This window comes from Pipra filicauda, unplaced genomic scaffold, assembly GCF_003945595.2.
Source record: "Pipra filicauda isolate LSUMZ 115617 unplaced genomic scaffold, ASM394559v2 scaffold295_size919547_pilon, whole genome shotgun sequence".
NCBI lineage: Eukaryota > Metazoa > Chordata > Aves > Passeriformes > Pipridae > Pipra > Pipra filicauda.
Window position 1 is genome coordinate 650760 of NW_024104415.1, and position 27700 is coordinate 678459.

Here is a 27700-nt window from a genome sequence, read left to right on the forward strand (position 1 = left end):
GGACGATGTAATCAAGGCAAGCTGCCCCACAGACTGGGGACTGAATTAAAATTAGCAAGTTAAGGGGTTTTGTCCTCTTAAATAAAAGTCTGAGTACAAGGAAAAAAATTAGAAAGAAAAATGGTTTTCTCGTTAATCATATTTTCCCTCTGAGCCAAGTGTAGGTTTTTACTCGAAGAGCAGATGATTTGAGGTGGGGTGCCTAAAGCAATTATTGCTGTGAGCTGTGTTCCTTGGAGGTTTACATCCCTTGACATCCTAGTCAAGGAGCCTCCTGCTCCTCAGCTGTCCCAGCTCCCCACCCAGCACATTTGTGCTCTGATTCCCTGAATTCCCTGATTTCAGATTGCATCACAACATTGGGCTGTACATGGAGCTGGCCAAGGAGCACAGACAGATCCCAAACCTCGAGGAGGTGACCCGTGGCAGAAGAGTGCAGCTGGCACGAGTAAGTGCCTCTGTTGTCACAGATTAATCCACCTGTAATTAGGACTTTCTATGACTCTGTGTCCCTGGGTGCCTTGTAACTGCAGCAGTAAATTGCTGTCCCTGTGGCACCGACTATTCCAGCACCGTTTAACTGAGCTAAATAAGGCAAACACTTAGAGTGGTGCAAGGACTTTGCATTGCTGAATCTTGCCATCCTCATTTTACTCAGTCTGAAAGAGTTAATGAGGCAGATGTCCAATTTAGGGGGAGATAATCTGTGGCCTCCAATCTCCAGGCAGTTATTCACATTCCTATCCAGCAGTTTGGTGATTACTCACCCTCTGCCTTGCTGCTCCCAAATGCAGAGTTGGCAGAGTGGCTCCACCTCGGCTGCCCCAAGTCACAGCTCCCTATTTAGGGGTCTTTTCCAGCCTAAATGATTCCATGACTTTGGTGCAAACCCACCTCCACCAGCTGTAGGGCAAGTTCATGTTACACTCTGATGGAGGAATTCACTCAAGCTTGTCTCTCAGTTTCTGTGATGGCTCTGCTCTCATTGCATGAAGAAATGACCCAGATACTTTTTATTATTGGCTTCTCTCACACTCTTTTTTTACATTTGAATCATTTCCTTAGTTTGCTGTCAGGCATTTCTTTAAAGGAAAAGCAATCAGTATAAGCCCATGTTGTGAACTCTGACACGGATTTTATATGTTATTTAAGCATTCATTCAGTTTTGTAGGCAGCAGATGTATCTGTTAAACAGAATATTATTTTTAAGAAGTCATATAGTATATTAAAAATGCATCAATACAAGCAAAGGAAGATTAGTAATGAAATTATTTAAATATTTAAATTAACTTGTGCCACAATGAAGCTAACCTTTCCCAAATGCTATACCACATGCTGGTGCAAATCCCTGTAGTTTTTTTACAATAAATCACAGCTCGAAAAGACTAATTAGCTGATCTTGTGTGTTGCTGTCACTGCAAATTTTTATCCAAGTGTATTTACCAGGTCAAGCAATGGAAAACAATGAGCTGAAAGGATGAGAAAAGTAAACTCTCTTCCTTAAATCCAGTGTTGCTCATGGTTTAAGGGAATGAATGAATTTTTAGAGAGATCTTTGCTCTCAAAACAGCCAAAACGATGCCCATCTCCTATCAAGGACTCAAGATGGTGGTATATTTTCAGGAGATCTGATTCTGTAATAGCAATAAACCCTAAAAGAATAATGCAGAGTGTGTCACAGTCAAGCCACATTTCCTCTTAAGGCAAAAGAGAAACCTGGAATCATTGTCCTGGAATGCACCAAAACCTCTTAGCAGGAGCTCCTGAAATATTCATGAACATTAAGAAAATAGCAAACCTTTGGAGAGCGTGTTATTTAGATGTAACTTGCTATGTAAGTGCCATCCTCTAAGCTCTAAAAATATCACGAGAAGGCTTTTTGCAGAAAGTAAATGAAGTAACGGGGACTTGGGAATTTTATCTCCTGTCTGCCACAGACCACACAATGCTGATTAATTCAGCTCCTTCATTACTCAACCAACTGGGAAAATTCTTATGTGTAGATCACCGGGGAGTTCAGGATTTTAAGATAAGATTTACTAAGTGTGTAAATTATTAGTAAACAGTAGATGAAACACCAAGCTCTCATATACCAGCTGAATTTACATTAACTGAATGACTAAATTTACATTAACCAGCTGATTTACATGAATTTTCCCAACTTCTGCATTTTTACTCCTTTTGGAAAGTTCAGAGGCAAACACTTTTTAAACCTCAAATTCTTATGTTAAACAATGTGGAGAAGGAGGAGGGAGGAAAAAAGGAAGGAAAAGAGGAATAAGGAACTTCAGCTGCAGGTATGGAACATGCAGCAGTGCAGCCATCCCATCACCACTTCCCATCCCTCCTCTTCGTGGGTTTGTGTCTGGGGCTCTGTGCCTCTGGTGAGGCAAGTCAGGAGCTCCCCCAGAGTGAATTCGTCATATTGAAGGAGGTTTAGGAGCATGGAAACAGCAACTTCACGTGGAGTGCTGGAAATAAGAGACCACTGTTGAAATGTTTATGTGTTTAGCAAAGACATAAATATTTGGAGAATAGCAAAGGACAGTGCTTGGCATGGGCAGACTGAAATCATTTACCTGATTAGTTGGCCCCAGTTCCAAAGACATTTCCTTGGCAGCAGCCCCAGCTCTCCCCAGCCCTGGGCACAGGAATTATCCCTGCTCCGTGCTTGTTGTGCTGTATAGGGAAACCAAGCAAAAGGCAGCTGCAGGGAGAGAGAGAGAGGGGAAGAAGGGATAGAGAGCAAATTGTTTCCAGGTGTAGCCTCAGACTGTCTCGCATTCCCAGGCTGTGTTGCTTCAGGCATAACTCAGACAGCACTTTGTCCTGTCTCCACACGGCACAGTACAGACTGAGGAATCATCTGGCTGGGAGATCCTCTTTTTGTAGGAATGGGGATGTAGATTTTTGCTTTTCCAGCTGGATTGATCTCCCATCCGGTTCATCAAGAGGCTGTGCAAATTCTTGTACAAATGGAGTGGACTGGATGAGGAATTCATCCTTGTTCAAAATAAACAGAGGGTGTTAGTGATTTTAGTGCTTCTGACCTGATTCACAGCTCTGCTATACAAACAGTTTTACTGATACAGGAACATGGGACGGGACAGGAGGAAACATTGTGCCAGGGAAGGTTCAGGTTGGATATTGGGAAAATTTCTTCCTGGAAAGGGTTGTGAAGCATTGGAACAGGCTGCCCAGGGCAGGGGTGGAGTCCCCATCACTGGAAGGATTTAAAAGCAGTGTGGATGTGGCACTTGGGGACATGGGTCAGTGGCCTTGGCAGTGCTGAGGAACAGTTGGACTCAATGGTCTGGGAGGGCTTTTCCAACCTAAACAATTCCATGATTCTGTGACCCTTCTGTGGGGATCATCCTGCCTCAAGGGGCCCACTGTTGCTGAGAAGATGAAGGTGAAGTGAGAATTTGCCAGTTTTTGCTCCAGACAGAATAATCCGAGTCCCCCTCTCCCAGAGCTGTTGCTGAGGACTCGCACCCTCCAGGTTCCTCCTCAGTGGCCCTGCAGACAGTATGGCAGATGGACTCAGAGAGAGTTCTCCACTGAGTCAAGAAGCTTTGCTTATTCTGTGTGTACTTGAAGATAAATCCAGCAGAAATTTTGCAGAAGGACGGGGGCATGACCTGTTCTGAGCCAGCAGGAAGCGAATGCCGTGTACATTTCCCATGGCAGGACTATTTCTAGCAACACTCTCCCAGCTATTGATCACAAGTCTAATGTTGTGAATAACGTTCTGATCTGGAGTCTGTCTGGAACTGCTATTTTTATAGATGTAGCAACTTATTTTGGATTCAGTTATTTTGAAAAACAGCAGCCAAACTTCCTACACGTGCTTAATCAAATTATTTGAATATGTATATATAAAGTCAAGTTACATCATTGTATGGTTTCTGAGAGTTTGTTACTGCCTCAGAGTGATCAGTTGATTAGAATGTGCAATGAGAAGTGATCGAGGCCAGCTTGGATGGGACTTGGAGCAACCTGGTCTAGTGGAAGGTGTCCCTGCCAATGGCAGGGGGTGGAACGAGATGGGCTTTAAAGTCCCTCCCAACCCAAACCATTCCAGGATTCTGTGATTCTTTGACAACTGCTGTTTGTGCAGCAGGAAGCAAGAACTGGTCATGGACCAGGACTCCATATGATAGAAAATTCACAGAAAAAAATGTCCCTTCTTGTACAGTGGCAGTTCTAATGAATTTTGCTTTCCTGTCCAGCTGTATTCACTCCTGGTGACACTGTATGGTTCAGCACAGTGTCATTAAATCTTCTCAAATCAAACTCAGCACTAATCTTTAACCCAAACTTCTCATTTATACCACATGTGATGTGTGCAAAAGAAATAGGAATAAGGGTATTTGTTTCTTTAGATACATTTTTAATGCTACGACATTTAGTCATAGGCTTCTTCTCCTGAGACTGTTTTCAATACCCCTCTTGGTCAACAGGAAGAAGGAAAATGAATGTCTACAGTGGACGTTCATCATCTTTAAAAGAGAACTGTCATTAAGACAGACCCCTGCCAAGATAGCTGACATTTAATGTACTTAAGATTCATAAAACTTTCATAAGGAAAGAGATATGATAAGAGGTCTATCAGACAAGGAGAAATCAGAACCTCCTGGCCCATTTGCACCCTCAGTTATGTTTCTGGGGTTGTTACAGCTTGCTGGTCCCTCACCCTGCACCAGCACCTGAGTTTGAAAGCCTGTTCAGTTTTAACTGACCTGCTGCCTGTTCAATTTTGGAACATGGTGGGAGGTTCAGGGTGAAGTTACAGGAACTGATCTGACACATGTCTGATCCTTACAGGGAAAGGAACCATTGCTTCTCCTCCTCCACACATTCCTGAAGCTTATCATGTGCTGGCTCTGAAGCAGAAAACACACATTTATCTCACACAGCTAATAGGTCCTTGCCACCTTCCACAAGACCAGGATGCTCCAAGCCCCATCCAACCCGGCCTTGGACACTTCCAGGGATGGGGCAGCCACAGCTTCTCTGGGCAACCTGTGCCAGGCCTCACCACCCTCGCAGGGAAGGATTTTTGTCTATTATCTAATCCAACATGCAGCTCTCCTGCCAGCTAAGGGTAGTCAGTGCTGCAAAGAGATTAAAACACCTTCAACCAAAATACTTTAAACAGGGGTTCAAATCGTGATTTTGGTTCCTTGTAAGACAGACACAGACACAGCTCTAGGATGGGAACATGCTGTGAGCAGTCCTGATGAGGTTATGAGGAATTTGTACTGCTCCCACCTCAGAACACATCACAAAGTCTAAACTCCACATTTTCAGCCCCTCTGTTCCTGTGCTTTGGCAAAGAACAAAAACATGACTTTAAAGCAGCTTTTCTATTCCTATATGCTGTGCCACACAAGGGTGTGAGGCTGCTAGAACTACACTTAAGCCTGAGGCACAAGAGACTGCAGGGTTTTCTGGATACCTCTGCTCCTGTAACCAGCAGTGCAGGACTGTCACAAATGCCTTACATGAGCTTTGTTGGACTGAGAAAGCTTCTGGCACAATTGGTATTCTCTAGTGGTGGTTCCCACCCAATGCAAAACCCAGATGGTTTCGATTACAGGACGCCTTGTTTGTGCCAGAGGTCTGGAACCTCCATCCCCTGCCCTCAGGAATGGGACCTGAGCAGGGCAGGTCCCCAGCACACCACGGGCTGGGAGATCCATGTGGCCTCAGGCATCAAGCAGTGCTGACTAGGGAAAATGCTCCCAGCAGGCAGAGCCTTTAGAGGAATGGAGGAGAAAGAAAAAGCACAATAAGTGTTGCCTCTGCCCGTGGTTTTAACAATGCAGGGATCTCTGATTGTTCCTCAAAACCATCACAAACAGCCCCCCTAGACTCATGCCAAGGGCTGCAGAGGGGTGATCTGACAGCCCCTGACTGCAGACTGGCTGAGCAGCCAAACCAACCTGCTCTGTTTTTTTTTTCACCATTTCTTATCAAAATACTGACCTGATACAGGGAGGCTCTTACAAAACATAATAAAGTCTGCTGCTGCCAAGGAATGATTGCTGCTAGCATTTATTTTTCCACAATTATATTCAGGGTTGTCCTTTCGAGACAGACCAGATCAAGGAGTGGTGCGTGCAGTACATCATCCCAGGATAAATCCGGGGAGGCTCTATGACTCAGGAGTGACTCACTGCTCCTCCTCTGTTCCTTCCAGACTCTTGGGGGTGTACTAATTTATTGTCAGTCTGTATCTGCAGTAAATAATTCCTCCACTGTGCAGAAGGAGTTGCATGTTCTGATCATTCCTCACCTCTCCAGAGGAGTAAACAGGTGAGCAGTGTTCACCTGCACCCCGTAGAGGAAAGCAGAGAAATGGGGGAGGTATTTTTCCTTCCTAGAAGAACATGTTGTCCAGGTTAATTATTTGAAACTAGATTGTTCCTACCAAACCCCCAAAATCCCAATTACTAAAGTAAGATTGACCTTTCAGAGAGTTATTTCGAAGAACTTGGATAAAATAAGATGGTATGACTCAAACAACAGTGTCTGCAGCACAGTTAAGCCACACAAATTTGTTTCACTGTCAGAATCAAGTATTCTAAAAAAACAAAAACCAAGAATGATTAATCTTTTTTTCTCTTTAGCAAGACAGATTGAAGTGTCCCCGTGGAGCAAGACAGGAAGTGTTTAAACAATGCCTGCTTAGTCTCCAGCATGTCCTCACTAGTAGGAACACAGGCCTTAGGACAGAAAGTAAAAAATAACTAGAATAAGAAGTTTTTACATATGCATGTACAAGATAAATATATTCAGGAACACTGAAGAAAGCACAAAAAGATAATGAATAGCAAACAGGCCTGTTCCGTTCTTCCCAGCCAAAAAGTTCAGGAGCCTCAGGACACTGAGGATACAACAGAAATGCACAAAACCAGGATTTTTCCAGTGGCAATGCTGATTCAAAAATCTCTTCCCCCATGTCATTCATCTCATCCCAATGCTCATTTTTCCTCCCCCCAGACTGTGTTTCATGAGACAGTTTTCAACGGCAGCAGTGGGTACAACACCTTTACATCTCCAGCTGCTCATCCCCAGCCTTGTGCCACCCTGGCACAAGGGGCTGGGTGGTAAATGTTCTGTTCTGCAAAGACTGGTGCTGAAGGGGCCATGAAATGGCCTTTTAAATCAAAGACAGAAAGAAAAAATAGCTGCAGAGTGACAAAATAGCAATGAAATATAATTTTGGAATTATATATGTTAAAATGTAAACAAATCTTCAAATCCCAAATGTATAGAATTGTAGACTCATAGAATGGTTTGGGTAGGGAGGGACCTTAAAGCCCATCCAGTCCCACCCCCTGCCATGGGCAGGGACACCTTCCACTACACCAGGCTGCTCCAAGCCCCATCCAATCTGGCCTTGGACACTTCCAGGGATGGAGCAGCCACAGCTTCTCTGGGCAACCCGTGCCAGCGTTACAGTAACTGAGCACTGACATCCTAAAGAAAACAGAATTCCCTATGAAAAGCCCTTTAAGAATAGCTTCCCTGTTACATCATGGAAATCTCAGTTAGAAAACTGAAGATCAGAAAAAGAACAACTCCAAAGTGGCAAGATGATGGACTGTCAATAAATACTCCCATCCTTGGGGTCTGTGATGCTGTGGCCTAGCATTCAAAAACAGCTCGATTCTAGCTCTGTCTCAGAGAATTTGGTAACTCCAAAAAAACAGATTGAAAGTTAGAAAAGTGAGGTGTATGGAATTTGGACGACTCCTGTGTCTAACCTGGCAGAGGGAAGCGGCACCCGAGGACCAGCTGAGGCCAGTCCGTGCCCTGGAATGCAGCTGGAGCCAGGCTGCTGGGAGCTGACAGCCCTGCTTTCATCTGGCAGTGGCCCCGCCACCAGCTGCGCCCAGCAAAGAAAGAGAGCGCAGGAATTCACAGCATTCCCCCTCGGATTAATTCCCGGCGGTCCCGCTGCGCCTGAATGAACTGGACTGGGGATTCGTAGCTCTGCTGGAGGAGATTTGCTGATTCCTCTGAGCTCCTGGGGAGAAGTGATACAGAGAGCAAATAAGCAGCGGCAGTGCCGCAGTGAGGCGATGGGCCAGGCACGGAGCCCTCCCGTCTGTCCCACCCGCTGCCCGGGGCTGTTCTCACTCAGGTGAGCTGAGGAGGGACAGGAAGGGCCACGGGCTCTTCCAGCCGCAGCCCTGGTGCCACCCCAAACCCTCTGCCCTGGTGCCCTTCGTAGAAGACAGGATCTGATCATGCTGTGGCAAGGAAAGAAATAAAAATGCATCATTTTAAGTACTGTTATAACTGAAATTTATGTACAGACACACTGTGTAAGCTACCTGCTACATTTCCTCTTTTTTAAACATATCGGTATTTTTAGATTCAGATTTAATAATATTTTTCACGAATATTTTTACCTTTCCATACGTTTCTCCTGAGTTCTGTAAAATCAGAATTCAGTCCTACAATAAGCATTCCTGCCACTCCTGAAGTTCATAATTATTACTCTGGCATTAATGAACCTGTTAATTACACCTCTGCTCTTCTGCTGAGACCAGAGGATAATGGTCAGAGAGAGCTGAATTACATTTACATTTACATTTACATTTTCCAAGCTAAAAACATGACAACTGGAAATCTCTTGGAGGTTTTAGTGGAAAAATTCCCTCTGCTAAATTCTTATCTCAGCCATGGTTTCTGGGCTTTCTATACCATCTCTCTTTGAATGTTCCAAAGTTCCCTGTTTGTTCCCTGGGTCACCAGTTTGGGCTGGATTTACTGGGAGGGCAAAGAGAACTGCACAGTCAGTGCCCCAGCCTCAAGTGCCACGGGAAGCTCTCAGTGACACCTGCCAGCAGCAAAACTGTTGTTCCATCTTGTTTTTCCCATATCATGGATATATTCAGCCTTACTCATAGATATTCCTCATCCAGCACCAAAAACAGCAGAAACCAAGACGAGGTGATTAAGTGATGGGCCAGGTCTGGCACCAGCAAGTTGCCATGTCCAGCTACAGAGTTCTTGTTCTCACAGTCCTGATTTTACTGGATTAAAGTAACTTGTCATGACAACGCTGAAATTTCCTTCCCTTTCTTTAGCACTGCTTAGCCAGTTTTCCAGAACAGCTTCTTAAAAGTACCCGGTTGCTTCCAGTTTGAAAGCCTGTGTTCATTTTTTTTACTTCATTTCTAACAATACCAGCTAAAAATGACTCCATTAGAATTGAGAACCCATTGTCAGGTCTTTTTGTCACGTTAAATGATTAAATTGTGGCCATGTAGGCTGACTGCTGAAAAAAGGATCCTGTCAGACAGAAGGGGAGAAATTCGAAGGCCTCTTTTATGCAACAGCGAGGCGGAGAGCTGCAATAGGTGACTCTAGTTCAAAAAGATTTTGAATCAAAAGACCTACCCAGTGCCTGAGGGGTTTCAAGAAGGCTTTATCCAGCTCTGTGTGTTGAGGGCTGGATTGAGCAGCCTGGAGAATCCCAGAGCCCTCCCTCTCCAGCCCAGCTGAAGGGCTCCCCTGCGGCGCCGGCGCCTGCAGTTGTTGAACAAGTGTTTCTCACACTACAGCTCAATTAAGTCAAGGACATCAGGGAGAAGATGATCCAAGTAGCCTGGAGAGTAGAGGTAACCCACAGGAGGCTGGAGAATTCAAGCCCTTCCATCAGTCTCTTAAAGACTTAAGACTTTGCAGGGTGTTGTGACTGATTTTTCTTTTTCTTTCTTTTTCTGCTGTCACTAATTGTTCACTGTGTTTCACAGTCAATATCATGAACCACAGACTTAATTTTTAGTGCACGAAACTAAGCTAAACATGTTACCAATAACTAAAATTATAACAAGTGTATAATGTTGCAAGGGAGTACATGCAAACCAAGGATAAAACAATTCCAGTATAAAGATATGACAGAATTTTCACAAAAATATAACAATTATTAATTTTTTATCATGATTACATCTGAGCTGTAAATACTCATATAGGTGGTTACCGGCAGGACTAACATAAGCTACTTGATGTGGGTTTCCAGCCCTGATGTTTGCCAGAGATTGAAATGCTGAAGTAATTTTCCAGAACCCCATTTCTCAGTGTGGTTTGTGCACTCTGTTCTGTCACTGCAAAGTGTTAATTCACATGGTACCAATTACTGGATCTCTGACACAACAAGTAGCAGCGAGAAGAAACCCCTGTGGTTTTTATGAGGATAGTAAGTAGAAGTCAAGAAGACATTTTATGCCAAGTGGATCAGGAAAGCAGGAACTGGAGAAGGATTTTATGGTATCACTGCAGCATCTTGTCTGTGATTTTCTATGTATTGTTGTTTAATACTCAGTTCCTTGCTGAAACTTGGCACCAAAACTCAAGGTAGAAATATTCTACAAATCATGGCAGATTTCATGTAGTTCCAAGCTCAGAAATGAGGTTTTTGTCTTCAAAAATGTGTTCCACGTGTTCCATGATTTTGAGATCAAAATGTGTTCCATGATCTCAAAACAATCCACGTCTGAGGACTCTGCCATGGCAGAGAGGGAGCCAGCATTTGGGAACTGGGGGCTGGAAATGGTGAATTAGGTGCACAGGGTACGTGAAGAGAATGTACTGACCACTGCTGAAACAAATGTTGATCTTTCCTTCTTCTGAACAAAGATTTTTTTATTATAAATAAAAAAACCACTAGAGGATTGGAGAATTCATTTCAGCACATAGGCATATATATACACATCATATATATATATGTATCTCCATGCTTTTTATCTTGCAACAGGGTGATTAAAGATCTAATTTGTCTTCTAATTAGGCCTTTTTAATGGTTAAATCTTCAACACTGTAAACAGGAATGAATAGACCTTTACCTGGATGCACACAACTGTTGGCATCTAGCATCCTGCTGTGGTTCCTCTTTTCTCCTTACAAAGCTGATGGTTCCATATGCCCAAGGATCACAAAGATGGCTTGGGTTGGAAGGAATTTTGAAGATCATAATCATCATCCAGGATGGCTCAGGCTGCCTGGAGGCTGCTGGATAAGGAGGTGTCCGAGTCCCCGTAAGGAGCATAAGGTTCAAGTAGATTTAGTGTATCCACCAAGAACCTGGAAAAGTGCAAAAGACAGGACAAAAGACTACTTGCAGGGCTTTTCTTCCTGTTTTTGGTACTATATCACTCTGGCATCTTTATGTGGCAAACAAATCACAGTAAATAGTGTTTTTATCCTTTCATATATTACATGGTTGCAAAAATTGCTGAGAGAAACTGCCAACACACTGCACTAATAACTATAATACTGTTTCACTGGCATAAATGTCTTTTTGCTTTAACCCAGACCATCTGCTTTAGGGGCTTTTGATGATGCAATTACACTGATATTTACAGCAAAGGAAAATTTTCTGGTATGACCTCAGAGTGGGGAATCCAATTCTAAGGGGATATATAAGAAGAAGGGGGGTATGTTAAACTAGCAACTGGTTGAGAGTCTAAAGGAGACAAGATAGGCATGAGGAAGGTGTGGAGATGCAAATTTGGAAATACACATTTAGCCTCAATTCCTCTTTCAAGTAACATTTTCCTGAGAGCAGGAAACAAACACGTCACATCCCCCCAGCGTGCTGTGCGTAACAGCAGCTCCTACAGCATCGATAGTGTATTTACTCAGTGATTCATCCCCTCCCTCCGTGTGTTTATCTGACTGCCCTGACCACATCCACTCCCCAATTACTAGCTAGCAATGGCCTTACAAAACCATGTTCAAGGCACTCCAAACAGTCGGACGCAGGCTGAGGCTTTGGTGTCACCACTCAGTGCAAAGCGCTCGCACAGGGGAATAAATCCATCAGCACTTTCCTAGAATCATCCACCAGGGTTTGCAACTGAATCTGCAGCTCCTCTAACCTACAAAAAGCTTTCTGATGACTTCAGAAGACTCTTGGTTAGGCCTTTTAAACAGAGGAAGAAACAGATCTTCACACAGTTGTTGCATATTGCAGCTGTACAAGTTTTTCAGCAGCCACTCAGTGATTGCACCTACCTGTACAGGTAAAACCAACAGGTGATCTGGCTCTGCCACTTCAACCCAGGAAAGCCGAAGTTATTTTTTTTCTCATTTGGGTATCACCAGTTACCTGCATTCTTAGAATGGAATTCTGTTCTCTTCAGCTTGTAGCAGTGCAATTCAGGACAGACTCTGGCCCTGCAACAGGGAATTGTACACACTATTAATTATGTACGCACTATTAATTATCTCTTAACCAGAAGATAATTCTGCTCTTTTTGTTCTGTGCATTTTTTGCAGGAGTAAGACAAACCAGAAACTCCCATTTTTCAGTAATGTAAGCAAGTGTACACACTCTTTGTCTTCTCCAAATCAGATGTGTTTCCACAATTGGAATTATTATGCAATTATACATGGGTTTGTCAGGTCTTTGTGGCAACAGACTGGGAACCTGGGAAGGTTAAACTACAGGTAAAAAATACTGTGATACTATGTTAAATGGTGTGAAAAATAAATGTGGATAAGGGTTTGACACTAACAGGTATTTTTATAGGTGTTGTAATACATCTGCTGTCTCATACAGCTGTACTTGAAGAAATGTGCAGAAAACTCAGCTGCTCACCCTCATCTTTTGGCACAGTTTGCGAAGGCCTACCTGGCTCTGCACATCTCTCTATGTGGGGATTTATAAAACTTTAAGCCATTCAAAATAAGAAACTAAATTGTATGGGAGCATCTGATACATCCTCAGTGGAAATTAAGTTTACTTACTGAGGATCAGGCTCCCAACTTCTCTTGCATTTGATCTCCCATCTTCCAACTGGTTCATTTAATTCCTCACGTTCTCTTATATTTTCCTGCAACTAAAATAAACTTCTTACTATTTCATATCAAATGCAGTTCAGCACACCTCACAAGGCTGAGCTTTTCCTTTGGAATAGATGCAAACACACCAAGTGGAAGTTACTTCATTATCAAATTTGTTTTGAATCTATTAAATCTATTTTAGAATGATGTAAGCCCTGAAAATGCAGTGGGACTGTCTGAGTCTGTTAGCACTTCTAAGTAAACAAACAAAACCTGTTTTAATTTAGCCCAATTTCCAGGCCCCCATTGTCAGAATACCACTAAAAGCTTTTTGGGTATTAAAAAACAAAATCTAAATAAGAAACAGAAGCTCCACAAGGAGGAGGGCTTTGTGGGAACCTTCCTGCCTTTGGTCTGACAATCCAGAAAGTGTGTTCTGGTTTCCCCCAGCATCCGGTGCACTCCAGCAAGTTTCTAAATCCAGCTGAGTTCAAACTTCCCTCAAAGCTTCGGTGTTCCTTAAATGGCACATTTCAGCTTTGCTGGCAGAGCTGCAGTTCATGGTAAAGGAAGCCACCACCACATTAGCATTTTCCCTAAATGCTGCTCTATATATTCTCAATGCTCAGCTCAAAAGTCACTAAAATAAGCTCCTAAAATAACAACTTCAAACACTTGCACACGGCTGCAGCCTCTCAGAAGGGCTGTTTTTTCCTCCCTCACTCTGTTCCCCCTTAGTGTTTGTTAAACAAAGGATGCTCCATGCCGTAGCAAGAGAGAAAGGCTGATCCCAGTTTAAGGACTAAAATAAGTCAATTAGGATCTGTTGGCTTTTAATTAGAGGATTTGTTATTTATACCAAGCTGTCTCCCAGTATAAACTGGTGGCTGATACCTTCTGTCTGTGATAAGCATCCACTCACATATATATGTGGGCTGAAATGCAGGGAAAAGCGTTTCTTTATCCTTTAATCTGTGCAAAGAGCATCCAGCTTTCATGAGAATGAAATTAAATTACTCATTTAAGACTGAGTAAAAGGCACCTGAGTTAAATACAGCAAATCCTGCCTGTGAACACTGATTCTATCGACTGGAAAACCTGTACAATAATAAAGAATCACAGAATCATTTAGGGTGGAAAAGAGCTTTGAGATCATCAAGTCTAACTGTTAACCCAGCACTGCCAAGGCCACCACAATATAAGCAATAAAAAATTAACTGCAAGAGGTATTTAAAAAAAAACTCTTCAAATTAAAATCACATGAGATGGAATTGCCACACAACACTAGCAGTTTAGAGATAGTGTCTCTTATGGAAGCCACATACTTAATTATGGAAAATGAAGTAAGAACTGTGAAAATTATAATGGAACAGGAGTCACTGATACATCCACAGAACTGAGTAGGAAAAAATCTTACTAATTCATTAAATGATATATGGGTCAGCTTTAAAAAAAAGCCCAGAAATAACAGGAAGCCCAGATCTCACTTGGAATACATATCCAAGCATTTGCACCTGCAATTCCTTCTCCAGCAAGCCGAACACGAGCATGCAGCGTTTTCACTGCTACCAACACCTCTTTGAAATTCACACCTCCTCAAATGTATTCTGCTGCTTTACATGGATTTCTGTCACCACTCTTTCCTTCCCCATTATCACCTGCACCACACAGAGCACAAAAATTCACATTAAATCCCATGGGAAATGCAAGATCTATGCAAATCTGCATAATTACTTCTGTCTCTCCTCTTCAGTTGTTCACAAGTTTCTCAAACTGCTGAGAGAAAAGAGTCCTGACTACACCAGGGAAGGAGGGAAGATGTGAACTAAAATGAGCAACAACCCAAGGCACAAATGCCCCCAACCAGCCCAAATGATGCAGCAGCTGCTGAATTCATCCATGGGTTCCATCAGGAACGTCTCATGGCTGCATCAGTGCCACAACACGTGTCCAGATTAGTGTGCTTGTTAATAGTTTCATTATTCAGTTGAGAGGAGGCCACGGAGATGTTCTCAGGGCTGAAGCCCCTCTGCTCTGGAGCCAGGCTGGGAGAGCTGGGGGTGTTCACCTGGAGAAGAGAAGGCTCCCGGGGGACCTTAGAGCCCTTCCAGTGCCTAAAGGGGCCCCAAGAGAGCTGGAGAGGGACTTTGGACAAGGGCTTGAAGGGGCAGGACAAGGGGGAATTGCTTCCCACTGCCAGAGGGCAGGGTCAGATGGGATATTGGGAAGGAATTGTTGGCTGTGAGGGTGGTGAGGCCCTGGCACGGGTTGCCCAGAGAAGCTGTGGCTGCCCCATCCCTGGAAGTGTCCAAGGCCAGGCTGGATGGGGCTTGGAGCAACCTGGGCTAGTGGAAGGTGTCCCCGCCCATGGCAGGGAGTGGAATGAGGTGCGGTGGTCCCTTCCAACACAAACCAGTCTGGGATTCTGTGATTACCACTTACCTCGTTTTGACTGGTCCAGAATTAATGAGCATTTTAGGAAAATGCAAATCAGATCTGGGACCCTATTTTTTTAAAGAGATTATTTACATGTGCAGACATGCCACTTCAGACTTGGCCTGACCCTCTGCAGTGTCTATGTTATCCTTGAGTGCTACATTTTCTCTGACAGAGGATCTCTGCCCCATGCTCCCTGGGCTCTCCCCAGGTCCAGCACAGACCTTCATCTCCCTGTCACAGGGTTTGGGACAGCAGGAGGGACTCTGGCACTTCCCAAGGGACAGCTGAAGCCACCCAAGGCAGTGATGTCACTTCCCACAGCTCCATCTGCATCGAGTTTCTGATACAAGGGAGCACAACACCAGACTGTCCTGTCTGCTCTAACTGTGGAAGGACAAAAAAATATATTTTTAATTAGAATAGCTCAGCAAATCTTAATTATTATCCTCAAGATTTTTTAATAACATATATAACTTATTTACCTACAAATTCCAGGCTATGCTGGATACTTTCACTCACGAACATATTAGTCATCACTTAATTATCACAACCCAGCCTTATTAATATGTATAATATGGATAAAGAGCTCTCTGGCAGGGATGCATTTTAATGAAGGCGCTGAAAGGCAACACACAGTAATTTCTAGAAGGTTATGACATGACTGACAGTAGCAAACTGAAGCAGCCCAGGGATGGGATGGGGTATGGAAGGAGAAAAATAAAACGAACTAGTTTTAATATTTTAATGATAAATTTAATTGGAGAGAGGACACCCAGGGAACAGGACACTGGGGGCACAGGACACCCGGGCAAAGGACACACATGGCACAGGACAGCGGGCACAGGACACCTGAGTACAGGACACCTGGGATGCAGGGCACACGACACACATGGCACAGGAAACCCAGGGAACAGGATTCTTGGGACAAGGGACACCTAGGGGACAGGACACCTAAGGAATGGGACAACCAGGGGTCAGGACACGTGTGCTACAGGACACACGGGGCACGGGACACTCGGGGCTGAGGATACCAAAGACACAGGGCACACATGGCACAGGACACCCGGGGCACGGGACACCGGGGCGGGCCGCTCCGCGGAGCCGCCCCGTGAGGCGGGCCCGGACAGGACGGGGTAAGTCAGGGACGGTGGGACGGATACGACCGGGCCGCGGCGGGCGCGGAGCGGAGCCAGCGGCGGGCGGAGGGCCAGGCCAGGCCGGGGGGCCCCGCCGGAGGGGCCGCAGCCCCGCGCTCCCTGCCCGGCACGGCCCCGGCCCCGGCCCCGCCGCGTTCCGCAGGCCCGGCGGGGCCCGCCCGGCCCGGGGGCGCAGGGGGAGCCGCGGCATCCCCTCACGACCTCCATGGGAACAGGAGGTGTCCCCTTACGACCCCCCTGGCGGGGCAGGAACTTACGGTGTCTCCTCACGACCCCCGTGGAAGGGCGGAAAGAGGGGTGTCCCCTCACGACCGACTGGAGTCAGGATGTCCCCTCACGACCCTCGGAGAAGGGAGGGAACAGTGGCGGTCCCTTCACAGTCCCCGTCTATCAGGGGGTGTCCCCGCAGGGCCCACATGGCAGGGCAGGCACCGGGGCTGTCCCCTCACGGCCCCCCCCGAGGCGAGAGGGCCGCGTTTCCCCTCAGCCGAGAGAATCCACGCTGTAATTCCCGTCACTAAGCGCTGTTTGTTGTCTCCCAGCTCTCGGGACCATGTGGAGCACGGCCCCTCTGTGCGCCCTGGGCAGGAGCCGCCCCGGGCCCTCCCTGACCCGCCTGCTCCAGAGGGAATATCGGGAGCTCCTGGTGCATGGCCAGGGCTGGGGAAGGACACACCACCTGCCCCCACGCCGATTTGTGAGTAATAAGTCAAAACACAGGCGGCACCCCCGCACGTACCCAGTTCTGGACGGACGTGTCCTCGCTGTGCACCGACATGTGTTCGAACAGAATTTAAGGAACAGCGAGGCTGTGGTTAAAAGGTAATAAACCGGTTTTGTGGGGGTTTAAAAGTGTTGCTGCTTGTAGCACGGTGTGAGAATTACTTACAGGCACTTCAACATATGGACAGTGGTTGCCCCATCCTTGGAAGTGTTCAAGGCCTGGTTGGACGGGGCTTGGAGCAACCTGGGATAGTGGAAGGTGTCCCTGCCCATGGCAGGGGTTAGAATGGGATGATCTTTAAGGTCCCTCCTAACCTAACCCTTTTGTGAAATGTTGACTGAAATACCCAAATCGAAGTGCAAACTGTATTTAACATAGTGCCATGTGTTGTTTTGCATATATTGCTAAGAAGTATTTTTTTTTAGACCTTCATAACATTTGTTTCGTGTTGGATTTTGAATGCAAAGACATAAATGGTGACTCACACACTCCTGACAGAGTAGGAGACAGTTACTGCAGTCAGTCGTGATTCAGTGATAAAAGCAGGAAAATGCATTTTATGTATTAGTCCTGAAAGATCAGATGGCAAAAATGCAAAGGCCTTTGTTCAGGGAGTGATCCATGAGCTGGAAGGAAAGCTACAGAAAACACACTGTGCCCTCCTGTGGTGGCATTTAGGACTTTAACAAAATCCTTAGCTTTTTCCTTCAGAGCTTTTCTGACCTCCACAGTCTGCAGGGAGCCACACTAAGATAATGGAGTCACACATGGAGTGCTGTGTGAGTAGCTGTGTCAAACAGCATTTATAGTTAAAGATGATGCATCTGGGGGAAAAACGTTGTGCTTGAAATAAAGGAAAAACCTGGTTTATTTAAGACCAAAATTATTTGAGATACCACATTTGTTTACAGTTTATTCAATTCTTTATCTAAACTTGAGGCTTCCCTGACAATAACATTTGGTAATCACTTCCTTCCACTGCAATGTTCACTACTGTTAGTGTATCTTCCATGCAGCAGAGTGTGCTTTTCTTCTGGATTTAGTAATTTATTCTACTTATCAGTTACTGATTTTTGTCAGATAAACTAGTTAAAGGGAGTTGACAGAGGAAGCCTTTGTTTGGCTTCTTCCCTAGAGTAGTTAGAAATGGAGATTCATGCTGAGATAGGATGAGCACATTGTTAGACTTATTTTTATATATTATATTATTGCCTTTATTAGACAGTTTTTGAATAAGGAAAGTAAAATGCTTGCTTTACATAACAGATCTTTGCTTTTTATTACACTTTGTAAGAAAAAATAATCCAAAAATGTGAGTTCATCTTCTTTCTCCTGCCATTTATATGAAAACTGTGCAATATATTTTACTATGTTCAGTCTACTAAAAGGTAACTTATAATGAATCATAGAGTCATCAAATGGTTTGGGTTGGGAGGGATCTTAAATCCCATCTCGTTCCACCCCCTGCCATGGGCAGGGACACCTTCCACTAGACCAGGTTGCTCCAAGTCCCATCCAACCTGGCCTTGGACACTTCCAGGGATGGGGCAGCCACAGCTTCTCTGGGCAACCTGGGCCAGGGCCTCACCGCCCTCACAGCCAACAATTCCTTCCCAATATCCCATCTGACCCTGCCCTTTGTCAGTGGGAAGCCATTCCCCCTTGTCCTGTCCCTCCAGGCCCTTGTCCCAAGTCCCTCTCCAGCTCTCTTGGAGCCCCTTTAGGCACTGGAAGGGCTCTAAGCTCTCCCTGGAGCCTTCTCTTCTCCAAGTGAACACTCCCAGCTCTCCCAGCCTGGCTCCAGAGCAGAGGGGCTCCAGCCCTGGAAGCATCTCCGTGGCCTTCTCTAGATGAGACATGTTGAGCTTCTCATCCACCAACACCCCAAGTCCTTCTCCCCAGGGCTGCTCCCAATCCATTCCTCGCCAAGCCTGGATTTGTACTCGGGATTGCCCAGACCCGGGGCAGCACCTGCACTTGGCCTTGTTGAAGTTCCCCCAGGCCCACATCTGCAGCCTGTTGAGATACCTCTGGATGTCATCCCTCCCCTCCAGCGTGACCACACCACACAGCTTTGTTTCCATTAACTGAAACTTTGTTTCTTCCATTAGATACTTGGAATTGTTGGAGAGGGTGAGGAAAGGAGGGGGAGAAAACGCCATCCTGCGCCACACTCAGCGCAATAAGAAGCTGTTTGTTCGGGAGCGCCTGAAGCTGCTGCTGGATGATGAGTCTTTCCTGGAGTTGTCCCCTCTGGCAGGGCTCAACATGCCCTACGGGGATGTCCCTGCTGCTGGATGCCTCACTGGTAATGGAAAATGGAATGGCAAAGGAAAAAGGGTGCATGTCATAAGGTTTATGGAATATTTTAGTATCTGTGCGTTCCTAGGAAAGGTGAACATCAGTTCTATCCAGGAGCAGCTCCCAACAGGGAAGAGTTCAGCCCTGCTGTATTATTATTATGTGATTTTCTGGGGGGAAATCTGAGAGAAACCTTTTTTAAAAAAGTCTTTTATTTCTTCCAGTTTTAATAATTGATTCTACTTGCCAGTTATTGATTTTTGTCTCAAAAAATTTAGGGTGATGTATCAAATCAGTTGTTGCCTGTTGAAGGAGAGGGTACAAAGTAACTGTGAGACGCAGGACCTGTGATGTTATTTTGTAGTGTTTTTCTAATCGTAGACAATTGTATTGTCTGTGCAAACATTGTCTTTTTAAACTGGAACAACTCTTCAAAATTCATTTTAAAATTAAAGAAACACTCTTCAAAATTCCTTTTTAAAAAGAACTTAAAAGAACAGAGTATGAAATCCTTCTTTTATCACAGATTGTTACCTTTTTCAGTTTTATAGGGGTAATTTTTAATTGCCTCCCCTTTTTTATCTCAAGGGTTGGGAGTCAAAGTATGTAAGTTTTTCTCTTTCATTGTCACCAGGAGTACGTAAGTTTATTTGAAGTTCTGTCTTCTGTCATTTGGATTACTTTTTTAATGTCATGGTTATTCTAGAGAAGAGGGATAGATTTCTTTCCTTTGTGGTATTTTCAAGTTGATTTGGATCTTCTTGAGACAGTATTACTGAAAAAAACCTCTTGGCTATAATTTGGCCCCCTTGTTTTGTGTGTTATTTTAAAGAGTCACGATAAGTATCCGTGGAACTGGTTTGAATTGAATTACAGGAATTGGCAAAATCTGTGGAATCTGGTGTGTCTTCGTGGCAAGCGATGCCACTGTGAAAGGAGGAACTATTTACCCAATTGGAGTGAAAAAACAGTTAAGAGCCCAAGAAATTGCCATGGAGAACAGGCTGCTGTCTGTGCACCTTGTGGACAGCGGGGGAGCATTCCTACCACTGCAGGTAATGCTGGCATCACTGCAGAGGAGAAAACATCTGTGTTATTTCATCCCTTTGGCTAATCTTGCATCTACTCACAGTTTAGAAACTTGAATGAGTGTGCAGAGCTGCTTTTTTGTCTTTAATAAACCAGTACCTAGTGTGAGAGGCTTCAGAATCTATAGTTTTCTCTGTTTTATTGCCTTGTTTGTGCTAGCAATGCACCAATGTCCATGGCCTTTAAAAGTGCAATTTTTGCAATTCTTAATACAAAAAGAGAATTTGCACAGGTTCCTTTCCAATGGAAAAGGTCATCCTATCACAGAGATTGTGGTTGTTCCCTCTCCACACTGAAAGCAAGCACACAGCAAAAGCTTTTACCTAACTTAAGGAGTTGTATCAAAAACTGAATAAAAAGGGAAACTGCTGAAGGCATTTTACAGATAAAGTAGGAACATGAGCCTCCACTTCTCCATGTTTACAATTTCAGTTTGTTTAGAATAAATTAGTTTCACAAAAAATCATGAAAGACATGGGTGTATTTTTGGGATTTCACAATGGAAGAAATACCACAGTGCATGCTGTATATGAAAGGCTCAGGTGTGATTGTGAGTGAGGACCTTCCCAGGTTCAGTTACAACATATTTAGGAATGAATGGAGTGAAGAGAAGGCATGAGCTTTTATAGTTAATATTAAAATTAATTTTTTCTTTTCTCTGTACATCAGTCAGAGCTGTTTCCTGACAAGCTGCACGGTGGCAGGATTTTCTACAATGAAGCAGTCATGTCTGCCATGGGAATCCCTCAGGTACAATGTCATGGGGAGGGCAAGTGAGGGTGGTCTGTGTGATCAATTGAGTTCTGAAAAAAATATTTGTTCCAATACAATTTCTAGGAACGACTCTCAAACGTGCAGAAAAATTCCTAAATTTATTTCTGGGGAAGGGAGACTCAAATAGTATCAAATCATGGAATTGTTTAGGTTGGAAAAGATCTCTAAGATCACCAAGACTAACCATCAATCCAGCACCACCACCATGTTCACCACTAAACCATGTTCCCAAGTGTCATATCCACGATTTTTGAAAACTTCCAGCAATGGTGGCTCCACCACTTTCCTGAGAAGTCTGTTCCAATGCTTTAAACCCTTTCTGTGAAAAACATTTCACCAATATCCAGTCTAAACCTCCCCTGGTGCAGCTTAAGGCCATTTCCTCTTGTCCTGTCCCTTGTTCCCTGGGAGCAGAGCCCGACCCCCACCTGGCTCCACCCTCCTGTCAGGGAGTTGCAGAGAGCAAGAAGGTCCCTCCTGAGCCTTGTTTTTCTCCAGGCTGAGCCCCCCCAGCTCCCTCAGCTGCTCCTGGTGCTCCAGACCCTTCCCCAGCTCTGTTCCCTTCCCTGGACACACTCCAGCCCCTCAATGTCTTTCTTGGTGAGAAGGACTCAGAACTGGACACAGGACTGGAGGTGGAGCCTCCCCAGTGCCAGGTACATTATCTCACATAAGGGAACATTTCAGCCTTAAGGATCTTCTGTTTCCTGACTGACTGTGATGGAAAAGCATCAAATCACTGGGTTATTTCAGGGTAAACATTGAACTCTCCAAACCAGCATTGTTGTTCCTGCTGGTTTTATATCTCCAGTTCATTGTTCCCCAAGCTGTGGTTTAGCACCTTGAGCATTTCTGGAACAACTTTGGGCTTTGACTTTTCCTCTCCCCTCTCCAGCACTGTCTGTTGTGGTTTCTGTGCCCTCAGGTGGCTGTGGTGTGTGGCTCCTGTGTTGCTGGAGGTGCCTACGTGCCCACCATGGCCGAGGAAGCTGTGATCATAGATAAAATTGGGACGCTGTTCCTGGCTGGCCCACCACTTGTAAAAGCTGCTACAGGAGAATATGTGTCTCCTGAGGACCTTGGAGGAGCCAAACTTCACTCACAGTATGTGGAATATTCTCAAAAATAGTAGAGAATTCAGCATACTCAGCTTTACAGGAACATGGCATTGTCATTTCAGAGCAGGGCCAAAAGGGGAACCTGTGATTACACTGGTTTTCCTTCTCAGATTCAGGGGTTTTGGTTAAATCAGCCAAATGGAAGTAAAATTACATGTTGTTATGGGGTGAGGCAGAGACTGGACCAATTGGATTTGGATTCCCGTTGTTCCTCATACTTCCTGAACAACTTCAGGCAAGTCAGTTCCTCTGTGCCTCAGAGGGACCAGCTCAGAAGAGAGATGCTATCACCTGTTTTCATAGTGTTTTCCAGGATACATATATTTAATTAACTACATGTCTTATGTACTTTTTATCCAGGCTGGAACCTCTTATTTTGAAACAATTCCTAATGTTTGTTTTCCATTTTCCCTTTTCAGTATTGTTTGTAACAACAGCCTCATGAAAATACATTCAAAGGTCTTTCTTTAATCCAGATAAACACAAAAGTCACAGGGAAGAACTTCTCCTTACTGTGAATTTGGGTTAGATTGAATGGAAATTTCTTTGAGCTACTGCTTTCAACTCATTCATCCAGAACAAAATCACACAGTATTTGCAGGGAGTTTGGAGAGCCACAGTACAGATTAAGGTTTTTTCCTTTGGTTTGGGCTTTCTGTCAGAGTTTACATTTCATGCATTCAATGCTAATCCATGTTGCTCTCTATCCTAGAGTCAGTGGCTGTACTGACCATTTTGCACCTTCAGAAAAGGAGGCCTATGAATGTATTCGCAATGTTATCTCTACGTTAAACTATGACCCAGTGCCAGAGGAGGGCACAGAGCACGACAGTCCCCTGTACAGCTCTGAGGAGCTCTTGGGACTGGCACCACAGGACTATAGGTGTACTCTTCCTGTCAAACTGGTAAGGGGACAGGGACTGCATTCCTTCATCCTTCTGTCTGCTCTGTCTCATAGCTCCAGATTAACAGAATGCTCTCTCTTGAAGAATACGTATTTTTACCTCATCCATTGCCAGCCTGTCTTGAGTCTGCAACAAAGCAGGATGGCAAGAGTTCTGTAGAATTATAGAAAATATTTAAATTGAAATCCTGCTGGAGATAAGATACATTCTAGATAGTTCTAGATTATGCCAGCTGATCCCCATCTGTTTCCATGCACTGTTAAGATGCTGTTGTGTCAGCATGGCTTGTACTGTGTTGGTTGCCTTGAGAACATGCACCCCTTTAAAGTCTGGTTTTCCCCTCCTCCTGGTTTTTGTTTTTTTTTACCCCAGGCAATCAAGACTGTCATGCAACAGAAATGCCTGACTGAAAAAACAACACAGCTCAAATTAAACTTGTTTGAGGTTGGGACAGACACTAATACTTAAGCAGAGACAATGCAGAGCTGCCCACGCTATTTTCATTGCGTTCTAGATGAGATTTAGTCTCCAAGGATGTGAATCCAGTATCTTTTCCAGTGGTAAATTTTTGCAGTTAAGGGGATTGACTGCAGAAAGCAGAGTAGCTTTGGAAACGGGTTTTAATTTTATTGGAAAAAAGCCTGAGCAATACGCAACAGAGTGTTTCTTATGCACAAAATCTGTAACTGCACATGCTGGGGTTTTTTACATTTTTATGCACATGAACAACTGTGCTTTGAAACACTGAAATAATTTTTGAGTTGGACTTGGCTCAAAATACATGGTTGGTAATTAAACTAAACACAAATTGGATGTTTTGTGCATATTGAGTATTTAGCAAGACACCAAAAGACCTTCTGTGTTCATTGAGGTGGATTTCTTGCACAACACAGGTCTCCTACTATTTGAACAGAGCATTTCTTTTAGCAGAATTATCCTATTTCACTTCAATTTCTGTAGTAAAGTAAAATCTGTGTCTTTCTTTGCAGATTCTGAGCCGTGTGGTGGATGGAAGCAGATTCCAGGAATTCAAGGCTAATTTTGGAACAACATTAGTAACAGGATTTGGCCATGTGGAAGGGTAAGGCTGTGAATATTCACTATCAAAATGGATGGACGCATGTGTCTGAATAGCTTTTGGATCACCATCAGGTTTTACAATATTTCAATAATTTCTAGGGTTCAAAAGTGAAAATCATGGAATGGTTAAGGTTGGAAAAGACCTCTAAGATGATCGAGTCCAACTCTCCATGTGTCTTGTTCTGTAGGCACTTGGTGGGGATTGTGGCCAACAATGGGGAGCTGGCTCACGACGCTGCTCTCAAGGGCAGCCACTTCGTCCAGCTCTGTGGCCAGCGGGGAATTCCCATCCTCTTCCTCCAAAATACTGCCCCACAGCCAGCAGAGCCAACGAGCATCTCACAGGTATGGCAGGTCTGCTTCCATATACTTAAGCAATTCCTAGTTCTTCTTGTGCCTAAAGTTACCTTTTCACAGTTATTAATTGTTAGGAAAATTGTTCTTTTTTAAACCACTTTTGATGGTTTAAATCATGAAGCTTCATAATGACTTTATTCTTAAATCTCTCCATTCTCTCTTGAATTTTAAGCAGGCCTGTCTGCCTGTATAAAATTTTAGTGGTCAGCTGGCAATGCAGGCTGTAAAACCTATAATTTAAAGTGCTTTTTACATTGAAATACAGTTTATTGATTCTTCTGACACCACTGCACTCCGGAAAATTAGCTATTTCTCTTTTAGAAAAGTGTAGACATTAAAGTACAGCAGGTTTTGTCCTGAGCTGGGGGAAGCCTCCTAGTAAAACCTCCACTAGGTTCCCGGATCTGTTTCTGCAGTCTTGGTTCCTCCCAAGGTCACCAGTCCTTAGACAAAGCCTGGCACAAATGAGTTGCTCAGTGTTGGAGGCATTTGCACCTGGTTGTAATTGTTGTACTGATTTAAGTATTAAAATAAGTGCATAATGGGCTTATGAGTTAATGATAAGAGTTATTTATGATATGTATGAGTTAATGATACCAGTCAGTTAATGATGCTGCATTTCTGGTGTGGAAGAAATGATCACACAGAATTGTAAATAATAAATAAATGTTTAGAAATACGAGTTTGGTGGGAGCAAAGGGGATCTAGAATAAAGTCTTAAAGGATCTAAAATGTCTCTTTTTATTCCAGGCAGAGGCTCATTCCAACAGGCTGAAAGCCCAGGCCTCCATGATGGCTGCTGTTGCTTGTGCTGCTGTTCCCAAAATCACCATCGTCATCGGGGGCTGTTACGGGAGCGACAGCTACGTCATGGTAGGGGTGGGGTCAGCCCGAGGGCTTGGGACACACCTTTCACACTGTGCTAAAACTTCACAGCCCTGCAGTTTTAAAACAGTCCGTTACCTCGATCTGTCACCTGCTTTTTAAGTAGGAAGTGCAGCACAGGACATGATTACTGAAAATTAAACATGTAAGAATGAAACATGTAGGTCCTTGGAGTTAAAACTCAAATACCAAAATAGCAATATTGAAGGCAGTGGGGATGGTTTTTGGTGGTTCCTACCGCTGGGTGTCTGTGCTGATACAGGAGCTGTGTCATTAATGCTTTACAAATCCAAGTGTGTTCCATTCTGCCTTGATCTTCATTGTGCCATCCCACAGATACCTTTTGTGATTGACTTCAGTGAGTTTCACTGTGCTTTTGTTTTTTCTTTGTAGTGTGGGAGATCGTTCAGTCCAAACTTTCTGTTTCTGTGGCCTAATGCAAGAGTTGCTCTTGTGGATTCAAGACATTTCTCCACAGTCCCACAAGCTGGGGACAGTGACTCTACAGATGAATCAGAGCTGAAGCAGCTGAAGACAAAGTAAGGACATTAATTGCCTACTTTTGTTCATCTTACAGAGCACCATATCCCAAGCTAATAAAGCAAACCTGAACCTACTGAAAAATATTTTAAATTTCCATGTAATTTTATGTCTCTCTGTTAGGATCTTCTCAAGCTGGTCTGTGCTGCAGAATGGTCAGATCTGTTGTGTTATTTTCTGCATTCAGATTCATTTTAACAGCAGTACTGCATGGAACTCTTTGCTTGTTTCAGCTATGACTTTTTCACTGCCCTGATGTTTTCATCATGCTTTTAAGCCTGTTCTGTCCTCTCCAGGCTTGAGGAAGAAAGCAGTGCATTTTACTCCTCTGCCAGACTCTGGGATGATGGAATCATTCTACCTCAAAACACTAGAAAGGTGGGTTTTCCTTTTAGTATATCTTTTTCGCAGATCTCACAAGGATCTGGCAGCAAATGTATAAGCCCATGACTCACTCAAGATCAGCAGCATGTTGATTCCAGACCTGGGGCTCCCACTGCTCACTCCTGTTATTGTGGAATTTAGCTCTGTAATTCTCATCCTTTCTTTTTCCCCATTAGTTTATCCACAAAGTTTCTGTTGAATTCTGGTTACTTGATCAGAGCATTTCCTCACTGAGCATCTCCATTGAGTTTACCCTTTGATTCTGTATCTGAATCCTTTTTTTTTTTCATATAATCACCCATATCTTCAACTCTCTGAAGTTCAGGCTCCTCACCATCCCCATTGTTTCCATTCTTTTGTCCTAGGATGTTGCTTTTTGCAACTTTCTCTTCTTTCTTGTAATTTGCTGTGTCCGTTTGGGATGCCCCCCTGGCTTTGTATTTATTTGAAGTTGGCAGACATCTCTTCATTCTTTCTAAAAGCCACTGCCTTTGTTCTTCTATTTTTCCTTCATTAGCAATAAAAATGTTCTTTGCACTTCTGAAATTTGTTCACATGAAGATCACAAATACTTGAAGATCTCAATCTGTCCTGGTTTCAGCTGGGGTTAAACCACAATACAACCCTTCTAAGTATGGTACATATTTATGGAACTATGTGGATTTAAAATATTTTTTGTGGAGTTCATGGGAACTTTGATAATGGGGGAGCACCAAGAAGTGTTTTTTAGTCCTAGAGCCCTGAAATTCCCTTCTCTGGGAGCTACACATGAAAAGAAAATATGTGAGAGTTGAACTGTTCATTTTAGCATGTTCAGTGCTTCACAAAAAGAAGGAACAAATAAGTGCAGAACTGGTAAGTTTTACTGTTTGTTTTGTTTTTTTTTTTTATTAGGGCTCATTGCTTATATTGGTTTTTTTTGTTTTTAATTAGGTGATTGCCCAGTGCTTGGACATCATGGAACAGCAGAAGTACCAGGCTGTGTCTCCGTGTCGCTATCCCATCATCAGGATGTAATCTTCACCCTCAAACCAGCAGCCCTGCAGAGCCAGCACCACCTGCCAGAACTCTTAGTGTAAAGGATTTTCTAATTCTTTGATATATTAATAAAAATGTTGAACAATTGAAGACAAACAAGAA

General features: G+C 44.0%; 1 protein-coding gene and 1 long non-coding RNA gene across 2 annotated transcripts; one reads left to right on the forward strand and one right to left on the reverse strand.

Annotated features, from left to right (window-relative positions):
• Positions 1-12111: 12111 nt before the first annotated feature.
• On the reverse strand, positions 12112-13975 carry LOC113986896. Its single transcript, XR_003540309.2, has 2 exons — positions 12772-13975; positions 12112-12198 (listed from the first exon to the last, which is right to left on the reverse strand). It is a non-coding gene; the product is annotated as an uncharacterized LOC113986896 (long non-coding RNA).
• A 2195-nt stretch (positions 13976-16170) lies between these two features.
• On the forward strand, positions 16171-27694 carry LOC113986893 (methylcrotonoyl-CoA carboxylase beta chain, mitochondrial-like). Its single transcript, XM_027719046.2, has 13 exons — positions 16171-16379; positions 16946-17225; positions 19239-19435; positions 20305-20483; positions 21187-21267; positions 22217-22395; positions 23122-23314; positions 24304-24395; positions 24583-24739; positions 25502-25624; positions 26030-26175; positions 26473-26554; positions 27494-27694. The coding sequence occupies exons 1-13, from the start codon at positions 16205-16207 to the stop codon at positions 27575-27577; spliced, it is 1968 nt and encodes a 655-aa protein (XP_027574847.1). The 5' UTR covers positions 16171-16204; the 3' UTR covers positions 27578-27694.
• The last annotated feature ends 6 nt before the right edge of the window (positions 27695-27700 follow it).